Source organism: Mesoplodon mirus (genome assembly GCF_964341445.2).
Source record: "Mesoplodon mirus genome assembly, chromosome: 3".
Lineage (NCBI taxonomy): Eukaryota > Metazoa > Chordata > Mammalia > Artiodactyla > Ziphiidae > Mesoplodon > Mesoplodon mirus.
In genome coordinates, this window is record NC_138978.1 from 81,117,561 (window position 1) to 81,133,122 (window position 15,562).

At 42.4% G+C, this 15,562-nt stretch overlaps 1 protein-coding gene across 1 annotated transcript; it reads right to left on the reverse strand.

Moving 5' to 3' along the window:
* Window positions 1–759: 759 nt before the first annotated feature.
* LOC309800547 (zinc finger protein 226-like) lies at window positions 760–15,090 on the reverse strand. Its single transcript, XM_082614715.1, has 7 exons — window positions 15,038–15,090; window positions 9,438–9,576; window positions 8,913–8,963; window positions 8,012–8,146; window positions 6,766–6,811; window positions 4,756–4,882; window positions 760–1,483 (listed from the first exon to the last, which is right to left on the reverse strand). The coding sequence occupies exons 5-7, from the start codon at window positions 6,778–6,780 to the stop codon at window positions 1,290–1,292; spliced, it is 336 nt and encodes a 111-aa protein (XP_082470841.1). The 5' UTR covers window positions 6,781–6,811; window positions 8,012–8,146; window positions 8,913–8,963; window positions 9,438–9,576; window positions 15,038–15,090; the 3' UTR covers window positions 760–1,289.
* Window positions 15,091–15,562: the final 472 nt, after the last annotated feature.

The window sequence follows — 15,562 nt, forward strand, 5'->3', positions numbered from 1 at the left end:
ATTGAAGCCCTGCCCACACTCCTCACACTTGTAAGGTTTCTCTACACTGTGGGCCTTCTGATGGATTTGAAGATATGAACTCTGACGGAAGCCCTTCCCACATACCTCACATTTATAGGGCTTCTCCCCTGTGTGGACAACCAGATGAACTTGATAATGGGAGTTCCTCCTGAAGCTCTTCCCACACTCATTACATTTGTATGGTTTCTCTCCTGTATGGACTCTTTGATGTGCCTGAAGGTTTGAACTCAGAGTAAAGCCTTTACCACACACATTACGTATGTATGATTTCTCTCCAGTGTGGACTCCCTGATGGGCCTGAAGACTTGAAGGCCGACTAAAGCCTTTCCCACATTCCTCACATTTGTAGGGTTTTTCTCCTGTGTGGACCCTCTGATGAATGTATAGATTTGAGCTACAAATGAAGCCCTTCCCACACTCCTCACATTTGTACGGTTTCTCTCCCGTATGGACTCTCTGATGGGACTGAAGGTGTGAATTCTGACTGAAGCTCTTATCACATGTGGCACATTTGAATGGTTTCTCCCCAGTGTGGACTCTCTGATGGTCCTGAAAGTGAGAGGCCTGACTGAAGGCCCTCCCACACTCCTCACAATTATAAGGTTTCTCTCCCGTGTGGACTTTACAATGAATAGTTAAGTGCTGACCTACGACTGAAGCCTTTCCCACATTCCCCACATTTGAATGGTTGCTCTACAGTGTGGACTTTCTGAGGAGTCTGCAGCTGTGAGCTCTGACTGAACTCCTTGCCACACTCATCACACTCACTCTGTTTTCCTCCCACGTGAACTCTCTGATGAATATGAAGAACCGAGCTGTAACGGAAGCCTTTTCCACACTCACTGCACGTATGAGACTTCTCTTTTGAGTGCAATTGCTGGTGAAGATCAAAGGTGGAGAGATCGGTGAAGGTTTCTTTACATTCATTACACTGGTAAGGTTTTTGTCCTGTGTGAATCATAGTATTCTGATCCAGTGTTGAAACCCTCGTGCTATCTTTTCTATAATCACTGTAGCCGTAAGATTTTTGACCCTTGTGTACTCCATGAGCATCAAGGTGATGTGAAATCCAACTGATGGTGTCAACATCCTCTTTACACTGACACAGTTTATTTTTCATGGAAATTTGCTGGTGTCTATTCTGATAATTCTGTGACTCAGCCAATGAAGTTTTCCTCCAAGAATCCTGGGCTCTCAAAGTTGCAAACCTTGCATTTCCAGTACTACTGGGATCACCTGCTTTATCATTTAATATACGGTTCTCATCTTCAGAAATTTGAATAGAGTCCTGCCCCAATCTGGCAGGGGGAATCACCTTGTTTGTGGAACTGACACCTAGTTATCATGGAGTCTTGGCATCTGGTTAAGTCATGTGCAATTTGTTGCCAGATTTGCCAGCAGGAAAGCTCTTCACGTGATCCTCTGTCTTGAACGGCCCTCAACTCACTTTGATTGTTTTCTTCTAGAAGGACAGAGAATTCAGAGATGTGGACACGTGAAAGCTTTGTTCAAAGATTCAAGGTTTTACACTTAAGACACAGTATGAGACTTTAATGAGCCTCAGGATGGTTCAGCTTATCTTTCGCATGACAAATGAAGTTCTCTGGTTTATATACTAACAGAAACCAAGAGATGGTCTGTTAAACTCCCAAATACTTAGCATTAATGAAACCCATTTAAAACCAAATGACTACTCTGACATACTATTTAAATCATCTTTCAAAAATTACATGTCATTCCTACCATAACACAGTATCAATAAAGACAAGCATTTTGCTGTGCTCACAGCTTTAACAGTGCCTAGCAGTTAGTCAGGGCTCAAGAAATGCATGCACAGGTGAACTCAGTTTGATTTCTAGGATTCTCTACAATTCTGAATCCCAGGTTAAGTTTGAACCAAGTCAGAGAAGCGAAACAGCTTTTACAAGTCAGGTATCAGATACAGGAAAAGGACTGGAAAGTACAGTTTTGCTTAAGTTGAAAGGCTGCACCCGAGGCGGCAGCACACCAAGGGGGTTAGTGCTGAGGAGGATATGAAAGGGGCAAAAAACCGGGACTGCCCCGGTGGCACAGTGGTTAATAATCTGCCTGCCAGTGCAGGGGACACAGGTTCGAGCCCTGGTCCGGGAAGATCCCACATGCTGCAGAGCAACTAAGCCCGTGAGCCACAACTACTGAGCCCACGTGCCACAACTACTGAAGCCCGCGTTCCTAGAGACCGTGCTCTGAAACAAGAGAAGCCACTGCAATGAGAAGCCTGCGCACCACAACGAAGAGCTGCTCCCACTCACCACAACTAGAGAAAAGCCCATATGCAGCAACGAAGACCCAATGCAACCAACAATTAATTAATTTTAAAAAAGGGTCTAAGAATCAGTGGGGTTAAAAAAAAGCATGAAGACCTATGCATTGGATCCTTCTCAGGCATTTGTGCTGCCTAATATGTTCCTCCACTCCCCCTGCCAAGCAGGAGTCAAAATTTAGAGGCTAGGGAAGAATGCTGTCTCTTTAAAGACAGCATGGAAAATTTCTGGACACAGATACATTGGTCTTTAACAAGAATGAGTTCCAAAGTGAAGAATGGGCTTTATGAGTGAGCTGGGAATAAATTCCATAGCCTGTGATAAGTATTGAGAAGAAACAGACTAGGAACTATTAAAGAATGATCAAGGCACTCAAGGTGACATTATCTAAAATGCCTTCTACAAGATACATACAAATGCACACACACACACACAAAATGTTTGTAGAGCTAACAAAGATCGATTTCTTATTAGTGAGGTGGGCTTTGGAGGAGGCAAATGGGACGCAGCGGGGCAAATCTTTTAAGGGAAAGGCTAACTCACCAGCTGGCTGTTTTCTGAGACCTGTTCTCCCCTGGTATAAGGGATAAGGAAATAGAAATTTCTTTCCTTCTATGGGAGGGTTACCTAAGAAGTAGACATAAGAATCCTCATTCAGAACAGTATTTCCTCCCCCAAATGAATTTGCTCTGCTACTGAGAGCTCAAGGAAAGTCACAGGGAAAGCATTTTACTCAGTTTGGTTATAATTACAGGTTCTATACATATTTTTTGTGCAAGTTGATGAGGGCCAACTTGTACAGAAAGGCAAACACACACATACACACATCATGGGCACCTGAGAAGTTAGAATTAGGCTAGGAATTCATTTGAAGACAAAAAAACATTTAGCAATATCCCTTATTCACTCGGATTTGTTCACCGCCTACTACCTATTTTCATGGAAGGCTAATTTCTCTATCCATTAACTCATTCGTTTATTCAAGAAATATTTAAGAGTTCCTGTCATGTACCAAGACTATGCTAAGCACTGAGGCTAGTGAGCAATAAACATATAACAGACCGAATTCCTCCTGCACTCCTGGATTACCCTCCAGTGGAAGAAAGAGAGGTGAGAAACAGGTGAACAAAATGTACATGAGTGAAACGCTTAGAGACAAAACAAGGCAGGGCAGAGAGAGTAAGAAAGAGAGGACTGTATTTTCCATAGGGTGGTCAGAGGACAGCCACCTCCTCATCTTTAAGGTGACTGACTGAAAGAAGTAGAGGCCTAAAAGATTACAGGTGAAAGAGTATTCCAGGCAGAGAGAAGGACCAGGAAAAGGCTCTGTGGCAGAAGCATCCTTTGCAGGTCTGGAAAAGATAGGGTAAGAGGGAGGAGAGGTGGTGTATTCAGGGAGGTGGTGGAGAACCAACAGCAGCCCACAGAAGGCTCTAGAAGCCACTTTAAGTGGTTTTTATTCTAAGTAAAAGAAGCCACAAGAGAATTTTGAAACAAGAACATAACCTGACTTAAAGTTACAAAAGATCACTTTGCCACCTAAAGAACAAACTGTGGGAGGAGAAGGGTGGCAACAGGTGACCAGTACAAAGACTATGCAATAATCCTGGAAAGAGATTTCCAACTGGGATCAGGTGATGGACAGCACAGGGCTGGTGAGAAGCAAAACAGATAGAGAGCTAACCACAGGAACTCACGGCTGCTTGGTTCTCACCTAAATTTCTATCTGGGTTGCTGAATTCATCAACCAAAGCCTCTCTTCTCTTTCTATATGTTTTGTATCTCGTTTGAAGAATGAGAACATGCAAAGTCACAAGTTAACATGAACGGGCTAGAGCGAAAGTTTACTAGAAATTTGAGTTCCAACTGCATATTCAAGGTATTGAAAGCTGTGTTTTTCAAACTTTGTATCACGACCCACTGAAGAAACAGCATTTATTTCACAACCTAGATACACAGGTAGAAAAGTATACATTACTAAAACGAAGCTTGAATGACCTATATCTAACCAATGTCTCTTTTCATGAAGTCTGTTCCCACTGGCTCTCACACCACTCATGCCATCGCCCAGAGTTTCTGCTGCAATGTGTTGTACTCTTCCTAAGAAACTCTGATATTTTCTATACTATTTTATTTCATTAAAAAATCACACGTAGGGCTCAATAAATTGGCTTTATGATCCACTAATGGCGGGGAGGGAAATCTGAAGAAGAATACACAAGGTACAGCAAGATACTGTCGATTTACAGTTCTTTTACAAAATAATTGAAAAGGACCTGAAACACACTGTTTGGAAAGACCAGAGACATCCTCTCGTGTCCCACAGGAATTGCAAAAGTCTGGTCCCCAAACTCAGGGAACCACCTCAAGAGGCCCAAAGCCTTGAAACACCAAGGTCACAAAGACACTCGCAGAGAAAGGCTGTCCTCACCCACTGAGACCAGGTTCCGGAAGTTTTCCACCATCACATCCTGGTACAGCTTCCTCTGGGCCGAGTCCAGCAGCCCCAGCTCCTCCTCTGTGAAGGCCACGGCCACGTCCTTGAAGGTCACCCCCTCCTACGACAAACAACACCACCTCAATCTTATACCCAGTGGCCAGTGGAAGAGGGGCAGCCCCGAGGAGACGAGGAGGATGGGAAGTTGCTCCGGCTCCTGTGAGGTGTGCAGACTGCCCAGCACCCCCTCCTTCCATCCTGCCAATGCCACACACTGACTTTCCTCAGCCTCACCGGACGTGCAGCTATGAAAGAGAAAGCTTTGTGTATTTACCTGGGGCTCTCAGACAACTCATAAGTAAACTCCCTAGAATTCTAACCACTGGATCCTGAACTAAAAAGCTTTCACTGTTTAATTATTATTGCCAAGTGCCCCAGAAACAGTTACCAATTTAGTCCTGGCAGTATTTGATGGCACCTGCTTTCTCACTGAGGTGGGAACCAGCTGAGAAGGAGTGTTGTATGTGGAAACTAACCAAAAGGCCATGCCAGGTCTCTGAATGAAAACTCTCTCTTTCCCCGTTTCTGTCTTTCGCTTGAATGCAATACTCTGACTCCAGACCCTTGGTTTTCTGGGTGAGTCGGAGTTGGTTCCTCCTTTTTTCACAACCCCGATTCTTTATATTTAAAACAAAGATGAAACCAAGCACCTCTTTATACAATTGTTCTGAGCTGTCTATGCAGTGACAAGTGCTTTAAGTACCACTGGACTTTTTAAGCTAAGGTCATGTATTACTCTGATTAGAAAAAAAATATAAGATGGAAAAAGAAACAAACCAGTAAATAAAATACACAAAGGGTCTGACTCAAGCATGGGGAAGACTGAATCGAACTCTGGTCGTGAGAAAACTTCTAACAATACATGATTTTTTCTGCGTGAAGCAGCAGTTTGATCCTGCTGTGCTCTGCCGTATTTGGATATTCTACCAAAAAACATCCAAGGCACCACATGTAAAACATACCTCTTAAATTCTGAATACCTAAACCTACTATGTTAAGGGCAAAAAGGGGCAATATTCTTCAGAACAGATATTTTGAGAAAAAGGTTAAATCAGGAACACTGTCACTGTAGTCCTCCTAAAACAGGAGAAGTCTTTAAACTAAATGTCTGTGAATAAAGAATAGTTTAAAAAATAGGTGCAGGGCTCCCCTGGTGGCGCAGTGGTTGAGAGTCCGCCTGCCGATGCAGGGGACACGGGTTCGTGCCCCGGTCCGGGAAGATCCCACATGCCGCGGAGCAGCTGGGCCCGTGAGCCATGGTCGCTGAGCCTGCGCGTCTGGAGCCTGTGCCCCGCAATGGGAGAGGCCACAACAGTGAGAGGCCCGCATACCAGGATAAAAAAAAAAATAGGTGCATAAGTTTGCAGGAACATGATAAAGCAATTAAAAGTGAATGTTAGCTAGTATTAAATGAAAAAAACAATTTAAAACTGTATCTATGTTATAAATACAAATACACATCCATGAATACATATGATGAAGAGATTACAGAAATATAAAAGCAGCTAATTTGTAAGCAGGTAAGCAGTAGACTGGAAGATGTCCTTCATTTCCCTTAATTTTTCTTTTACTTGTAAAATAAAAAAATGATGAAATAAAACAAAAATTAAAACCGAAACCAATTAAATTTAACAGGAATTTTAAAAAAAGCACACATGGCACACTCAGGTCCTCATATGCTTAGACTCTCCTTGAAAGAGAAAACCCATATGGAACTATACCCAATATTTCGTAATAACCTATAAGGGAAAAGAATCTGAAAATATATGTATATATATATGTATAACTGAATCACTTTGCTGTACACCTGAAATTAATACATTGTAAATCAACTATACTCCAATCAAAAAAAAAAAAAGAAAAAGAAAAAAAAGAGGAAAACCTGTGTCCAACCTGAGTACAAAAATGGCGTTTTTAACAGCAAGAAAGGCAAGCTCTACTCACCTGGAATGTGCTCATTTTCTCTCTCCTTCTGGGGCAGTGCAGAGTCCTAGCAAGACAGACAGGGAAAGAAGAAGTCAAACTGGAAACTGGTTTAAAGAAAAAGAAGTCACTAACCCACGTGGTGCTCATTGTGAATTACCAAGGCTCCCAGTCCTCGGGGTGGCTACAGCTGATTATGCTTGATGAGCAGAGCCCCACGCAGATACCAGATGCCCCCGTGAACCCCCTCAGTGGCTGTGTGAGGAATGACCTGCCCATCCATACACAGTGGCCCCCTCACAGTGTGCCTGCAGCTTCCACAGGGGTCATTCTTATTCTGGGTATGGTGTAAACAGAGACCATGTAAGTCAGAGTAGGTTTTGGAGTCAATATGCATGGGCTCTGATCAGGCTACGCCATTCACTAGCAGTGTCACCCTGGGCAAATTATTCACATCTCTTCGCCTCAGTTCTGTCCTCTGCCAGTAGGGGAGAACACGGGCATCCACCTCGTGAGATCGTGATAAGGTAGGAAGCTCTGAGAACACCACTGTCAGGGTTTCTTATTTCTTAGCAACTGCGGTAAAGCAGATGATATTTTAGTTAGAAATTATCCTTAGAGATGTGATTTCTACCAACAGAAGACTGTCACACATGTGGAGGTCATACGTTGTTGCCCTGTTATGTGAGAGTCTTTATAGACTTCTGAAAATCTCTGCTTGTCTTCCTAAAGATTTTGTGACTGCAACAATAGTATTTAAATTGACAAGGACAACTTTTTACAAAAGGTATAAAAAATACGTTAAGTTTCTTTTTAAACAGGAAGTACCCTTTTGACAATTATGCACAGAGGTAAAGAGAACTAATAAAAGCCAGGATTCTGCAACAACAGTAAAAAATAGTTTGACAGTCCATACCTAATTCAAATGAAAAAAAGACAGGAATCTGAATTGTAATTATATCATTATAAATATAGGAAAGTTTAAGAAATAAATGGGAGACTTCCCTGGTGGTGCAGTGGATAAGACTCCACATTCCCAATGCAGGGGGCCCGGGTTCGATCTAGTACAAAAGATGGCAATGATTCCACTCCCCAAAGCTTGGGAGAGAGATATCTTCACAACTTCTAACGACCTCCATTTTGACTCTACACTTGCTAGCTGTCTTCTGCTCAATTCAGGATTCTGAAAGGGGCCCTGACAGTTGACAATAATTAGTGGGGGAATAAAATCATTGGACTAAGTAGGCCTTTGGTGAATCCAGCTCACTTTTATCTGTGACATCCAGCAGGGTCAATTTCCTCGGCCTCAGTTTCCAGAAAAGACCCTCTCTTGAGCTTCTCGAATTTTCACGTGCATGTGAATTACTGCGGGATCTTGTTGGAACGCAGCCTCCTGGACCCCCTACGCAGAAATTATAAATCAGAAGGTCTCGAATGGGGCTCAAGGCTGGGCATTTCTATCCAAGTGATGCCAATGCCGCTGGTTTGTGGAACACAATTTGAGTAGCACTGCAGTGTAACTTCAGTCCCACAAAAAACAGCCTCCACTACACAGAAACATACACAAAGAGTAACCAGACAAAAAGGCACTAAAACATTAACAACTGTTATCTTTACATCCTAAAGTTACAGATAATTAAAATTTTTCTTTATGTATATATCTGCATTCTTCCATAATGATTATGCTACTTCTATGATATACATATTATTTGAAATAAAATAAATGACCCAGTTGAGAAAACTATCTTAAAAAACTCATAAAATAGCCTAAACCTTGCTCTCAAGGTCCCCACAATTAAGTCCCAACCTCCTTTCATGATATGATTCTAGCCAGTACCCTATGCTCAAAGAGAATATACCAAAGGGATTAGCAAACTCAGCTGCTGGACTCAAACTGCCTGGGTCCCAACCCCAGCTCTGCCTCCTACCATCTGGGTGAGGATGGGCCAACAGGGTTGTGTTCCCTGCCCCCAGCTCCTCAGCCTTAAAGTAGAGAAAACAGCAGTACCAATTCACAGAGCCACCGCCTGATGGAAATGTGTTCATTTGCATAAAGCTTTTAGAATGGAAATTAGTGACCAAGGCTCAGTTATCATCGTTACCCATGTCTCATACGTTCTACAATTTATAGGAATATCTTAAGTAGAAGAATGCCAAGTCCTACTCACGTGGGGCTCTGTGGCCTCTTCCTCCGTGCAGTGCTTTTTGAGAAGCCAGGGCTGGGGAAGGAAAGGAGACTGTGAAATACCAGGGCTGTGTTTCCATCCCCACTAATTCATACCGCACCCCCTTCCGCCCCCGTACCAGCTACAAGTCCTCTCCTCCCAAAACAGGCCAGGAGTCCAGGACAATTCAGCTTCCTGGGCTCACAGAATCCCGCTGCGAAATGGGTGCCTCCCGAATTAGCGTAGTATTAATACCAACAATGTATCAGGCAGTTGTAGACCTTTTACTTGTGCTATCTCGTTTCTTCTCACAACACTATATTAACAAGGCATTCCTTTTTCCCCCCTTTTACCGAACAGCAACGGAGGCACAGAGGAGTTAAGCAACTCACCCAGTGTGACGCCGTATGAAGCGGTAGGGCTAGCTCATAGGTGGGGGACGGGGTCAGGTTAGGGGTGAAGAAAACCGGGGAGACCCTCAAACCCCAGGAGGCACGACCTGAGCCCACCCCATCCCGGGTACGTTACCAAACGCAAAGAAGCTCCGCCCGCGGGACGTACATCACCACTCCAGGCCCTCAAACCTCCGCTTTTAGCCGCTCCTCCTCTTTCTCCCCAAATGAAAGGTCTGCAAAGGGGAAGCTTGAATGGGTCGTGAAGAGCGGACCTGAAACACCGTCATCAGGCAAAACATGGCTGCTGCGTGTCCTCCTGGGGCGGAAGTGCCTGCGACTAACCCGGAACTCCTGGACCATATTTCCCAGAATTCCGCGGGTAAACCTTTACAGCGAGGCGTTACTGTAGCTGCAGTATATGGGACTACACGAGTTTACGAGCTCTGGACTACATGTCCCAGAATGCAAGGCTGGGTGCGGGGGTGTCTACCGGCAGGAGCTCTGGACTACATGTTTTCACTCTGGTTTTCACTTTCCGGAATCCCTGAGAAGGTCTCAGGCCGTCTTGCCGTTCTACTGTGTAGGCCTCAGAAGAGTGTAGATTCTGTTCATTGAAAGGCGTACAAACTCAGTAGAATTTTGGACGTCTTCAAGAGGCTAAGCGACATAAAAGCATTACCAGCCACGAAGGCTTCCTGGTAAACCCCAAAGAGTTGCACCACTGGAATAAGGGGAGAAGGAAACTGGGCTTTCTTTGGCAGGGACTGAAGCCAAACGCCAAAACACCTCATTCCCTGAAATTGTGTACAACCCGTGCAGAAGCAAGGGAAAATCCTTTCTAGAGACAGACATCAACATCCTAGGTCTCAAGTTATTTCTGTAATTATAAAATTATAAAATCTGTGGCATTGCTATTTGACCAAGTGAACTTTAAGGGGAAGGAAAAAGCATTACTTGACATACGGAGGGACACTTCACAGTCATAAAAGTTTCAAATTCTCAGAAACTAATAACTTCAGCTGATACTTTATAAAGCAAACATTGACAGAACCATGAAGAGAAACATTCAAATTCATAATTGGATCTGGAGATTTGAACACATACATAGAGGGAGATGTTGAGCCTTAAAAGCATATATTAAAGTAGAAAGGGGGGCTTCCCTGGTGGCGCAGTGGTTGAGAGTCCGCCTGCCGATGCAGGGGACACGGGCTCGTGCCCTGGTCCGGGAAGATCCCACATACCACGGAGCGGCTGGGCCCGTGAGCCATGGCCGCTGAGCCTGGGCGTCCGGAGCCTGTGCTCCGCAACGGGAGAGGCCACAACAGTGAGAGGCCCGCGTACAGCAAGGAAAACAAAAACAAAACAAAACAAAACAAATAAAGTAGAAAGGAAGTTGAAAATTGATTTAGAAAACATCCATTTCAGGAAATTAATAAATGAATAATAAAACTGAAGAAGGCAGATGGAAAAATATAAGATCAGATGAATGAAATACAAAATAAAGTAGATCCCACACACACCCACAAAACAGAAATTAAAGAAACAAACAAAACAAACAAAAAAAGATCATCCATAGTATAAACAAAGATTTTTTCAAAAATGTGTTCCAAATTCTTTCAGGAAAATATCCTCCAAGAACTATTCCTGACTTAAGCCAACATAGCACACAGGATTTCTTTCCACTACAAGTAAAGTGAAATCTTGGATATAGCATGATGAAATACGGTAACATGATTAAGTTTTATTTATTCACCTCCTGTTCCCTATGGCACCCTCCACTCCCTTCTCTACCCCGTAAGCTACCATTCTAATTTGTTTGATGTGTTTTCTTTTGGGTGTGTTCTTGTGCAAAATGTGCACTTGTGTATATTTTCAATTCATATAAATAAGATTGTGTCATAAAATTCATTCTGGTGTTTATTTCCTTCATTCAGGAGTATATTTTTAAGATTCACCCATCCAGGCTTCCCTGGTGGCACAGTGGTTGAGAGTCTGCTTGCCGATGCAGGGGACGCGGGTTCATGCCCCAGTCTGGGAAAATCCCACATGCCGTGGAGCGGCTGGGCCCGTGAGCCATGGCTGCTGAGCCTGCACGTCCGGAGCCTGTGCTCCGCAGTGGGAGAGGCCACAACAGCGAGAGGCCCACGTACCGCAGAAAAACAAACAAACAAAAAAAACATTCACCCATCTATCTAATTTGTTTCATAGAGTTCCATTTTCTGCACCCACATTTTACCTGTACTCTTCCAACTGCCATGCCAATGATAATAAAATAAACATCTTCTTACATTTGTTTATAGACGTATCTGAGAATTTCTTTGGAATACATACCCGAGGGAAATTATTTCATAGCAAATATGTATACTTTAATAATATAGCCAGATTGACTTCCTGAACGGCTACACCAGTCCAGATTACCAAAGAGTTGCACGTCAGGTTTTTGTGCAACCACTTACCTTCATTTGGACGACTCATCACCATTTTGCTAGTGTATTAAATGTATAGTAGTATCTTGTTTTAGTTAAATTTCTCTGATTTCTAATAAGTTTGATCTTTTTTTCAAATGCTTGGTAGCTTCATCTATAAGTGTCTACTTAAAACTTTTGCCCCATTTTCTAATGTGGATGCTATCTTTTTCTTCCTCATTTCTATTACATATTCTGATTATTAATACCTTTTCAGTTTTACCAATTACAAGTATCCTTTCCTAATTGGGCACGTGTTTCTAAAATTTTTCTATTGTGCTCTTCATGGAATAGAAATCTTTAATTATAAGATAATAAACCAATAATTTCTTAATATCTGTGCTTCTGAAACTCCTCAGGTGAAAAAATATATTTCTACCTTTTAAAAATTAACTTTCTAGACTTATCTTTCACATGTAGGTCCTTTAAATATTTTGGAGTCTATTTATGTACATTTTCTAACATGGGATCCACTTTTATTTTCCTCCAAGAGAAATTCTTAAAAATAGTGATATTCATGGCTTGAAGATTCAATATTACAAAGATATCAGTAATCCTCAAAATGATCTATAGGCTCAATCAAACCCCAATAAAAACATCAGCATTTTTTCCCTTGGAAATTGATGAGATGTTTACAAATATTATGTGGGAAAGCAAAGAGCTACAAGAAGAGCTGGGGGCTTCCCTGGTGGCGCAGTGGTTGAGAATCTGCCTGCTAATGCAGGGGACACGGGTTTGAGCCCTGGTCTGGGAAGATCCCACATGCCACGGAGCAACTAGGCCCGTGAGCCACGTACTGAGCCTGCGCGTCTGGAGCCTGTGCTCCCCAACAAGAGGCCGTGATAGTGAGGCCCACGCACCACGATGAAGAGTGGCCCCCGCTTGCCACAACTAAAGAAAGCCCTCGCACAGAAACGAAGACCCAACACAGCAAAAATAAGTAAATAAACTCCTACCCCCAACATCTAAAAAAAACATAAAAATAAAAAATAAAAGAAGAGCTGGGACAATCTGAAAGAAGAATGAAAAGAAAGATATTAGTCACATTAAATCTTACTATAAATCTACAATATAAGATAGTCTGGTGTTTGCTCAAGGATAGACAAGATAATAGACATCAAAATCCATGTTGAAACAGACATTATAACAACGTGTAAAAAGAAAACACTGCAGGGAGCTCCCTGGTGGTCTAGTGGTAATGATTTGGCGCTTTCACTGTGGTGACCCTGGTTCAATCCCTGGTCAGGGAACTGAGATCCTGCAAGCCTCGCAGCACGGCCAAAAGAAAAAAGAAAGAAAAGAAAACACTGCAGCAGAGAGGGGAAAGAACTCTTGTTAATACAGTTGATCCTTGAACTAGGGTTCAAGGGGGTTAGGGGTGCCAACCCTCTGCTAAGTTGAAAATCCAAGTATAACTTATAGCCAGTCCTCTGTACGTACATGGTTCCTCCATAATCGGCAATTCTGCATCTGAGGATTGAACCAACCTTGGATCGTGTAGTAGTGCAGTATTTACTATTAAAAAAAAATCCTCGTATAAGTGCACTTGTGTAGTTTAAACCCATGTTGTCCAAGGGTCAACTATTGGTTCTCAGTCAGCTGGATATCCATATGGGAAAAATATTAATCATTACTGCATAGGATATAAAAATATAAATTCCAGAAGATCTGCAGACTTAAATTTGAAAAGTAAACAATGATGCTTTAGGACAGAAACGTAAGATAACAGCCTTTTTGCCTTGGAGTAGGAAGAATTTCTTAAGACCAAAAAAATCACCAACTGTGAAAGAAAAAATTGAAAAATTGGACTATTTCAAAGTTAAGAAACACCGTAAACCCAAACGCAGCACTCTTGGGCCAAAAGTGAGAGAGATTTTAAAAACATCTATGGAATAAAAGACTCAGATGCATCCCTCATGCCCATGCATTCTTCAAGGGTCAACTGTATCTACCAAAGTTGAACATATACCCTATAACCCTTTGGTTCCACCCATAGAAATATCCCTCAAACAAGTGCACAAGGCACATTCTAGATTGCTCACATCACCACTAACTGTGATAGCCAAGAATGGGGAAGTACCCAATACCCACCAATAATGGGATTAATAAATAGATTTTGATATGTTTACATACTGCAATAATATCCACCAATGAAAATGAATCAACGGTATCCACTCCCATCAATATGGATAAATGTCATGGATATTCTGTGGAGCAAATGAAGCCAACACAAAATAGCACCTATTACCTGACTCCATTTATATCAAGTACAAAATAGGCTAAGTGAATCTACACCATTACAAATTAGTGGCTACCATATGGAAAGGAAGGTTACTAGAAAGAGCCAAAAAGGGATGCTTCTAGGGTTTGGGGTTTGTCCTGGTCCTCCAAGAACTAGACGGCAAAGTGCTGAGAAAGACTTTAATGAACAAATATTTCATTAGGGGAAACATCGGAGAGAAAATGGCAGGGAGCTCTGGAAGGCTGGCAGAACTATCAGCGCATAGTGCAAGTCTGACCCTGAGTGAAGATTTGGAAGAAAGATTTGGTAAATCATCCGAGACTGCCTTGTCATCTACGTAAAATCCTTCAAGGCTGTCAGAGTCCTTGAAAAAAGGTCACTGGACAGAGGAATCCTGGTCTCCAAGAAATGGCCTGCCTTAGGATCCCTGCTGTGCTGGCTAGGAGCAATCAGGGGCAAGGCCGGCCTCCAGGCAAACGTGGTGATGGAGTTAAGAGCAGCAGCTGGGACCTTTGGCCAGTTATGCTCCCTGTGGTCATAACTGTGAAACAGGAGACTCTCAACGTGGATGCTTCCTTGTGATAAGATCTGGTTGTTTATTTCTGTCAGAAATAATACTGAAGCAACGTTGCGTCCTTCTCAGTATATCATACCCCAGAGATCTAAAACGTTCGTTTGTTCTGTTATTGATAATGTTCACCTCTTGGCTAAGGTAGTGTTCACCAAATTTATACCTACTGTATTTCTTGTTGTGATCAATACTTTGTGGAGAGATATTTTGGGTTTTGTAGCATCCTGCTCCTTGTAAACTTTCAACCAGTAGTTTTATAATTCATTGATTACTCTCGCCAGAACCTATCATTACTATGATGGTTGTAAATAATGATTTTTACATTACGTCATTCCTTCTATATATTTATGGTTTGGCATTCTATTATGAGAGCCCTTCCTTCCCTCCCTTCCTCTTTTTTTATTCATATTCTGTATGATAATTATTTATTTTATGGTCAAATTGCTCAGATTTACCCAGTGTGAGTCTCTTCAAGCTGGATCTTTTTACACGTCCCACCACTCTTTCCTACTTTCTGGCACAGTAAATTTTCTCCAGGATCATTCTACACTTTTCTTGCTCCAGCCCTGAAATAGAAACGTGGATATACATGCTTATATACATCACATACACATGTGTGTGTTTGTATATCCTCGCACTTCCATATCTACTTCTGTAAATACCTAGCACGTGCACTCACTCCCTCTCTCTCTCTACAGATGGGTGGACGGATGGATGGATGGGTAGACAGATCTGTATAAATAACTTATGGTCAGACTTCCATATCCGTGGTTCCTCTGTATCTGCAATTCTGCAACCATGGGTTCAACCAACCACAGATCATGTAGTACTGTAGTAATTACTATTTTAAAAAAAACCTGCATATAAGTGGACCTGCCCAGTTCAAACCCATACTGTTCAAGGGTCAACTGTAACTTGCTAAATAAAGCCCTTTAACCAACTATATTAAAAATACCACCATTGGTCTGCGTATGGAATGC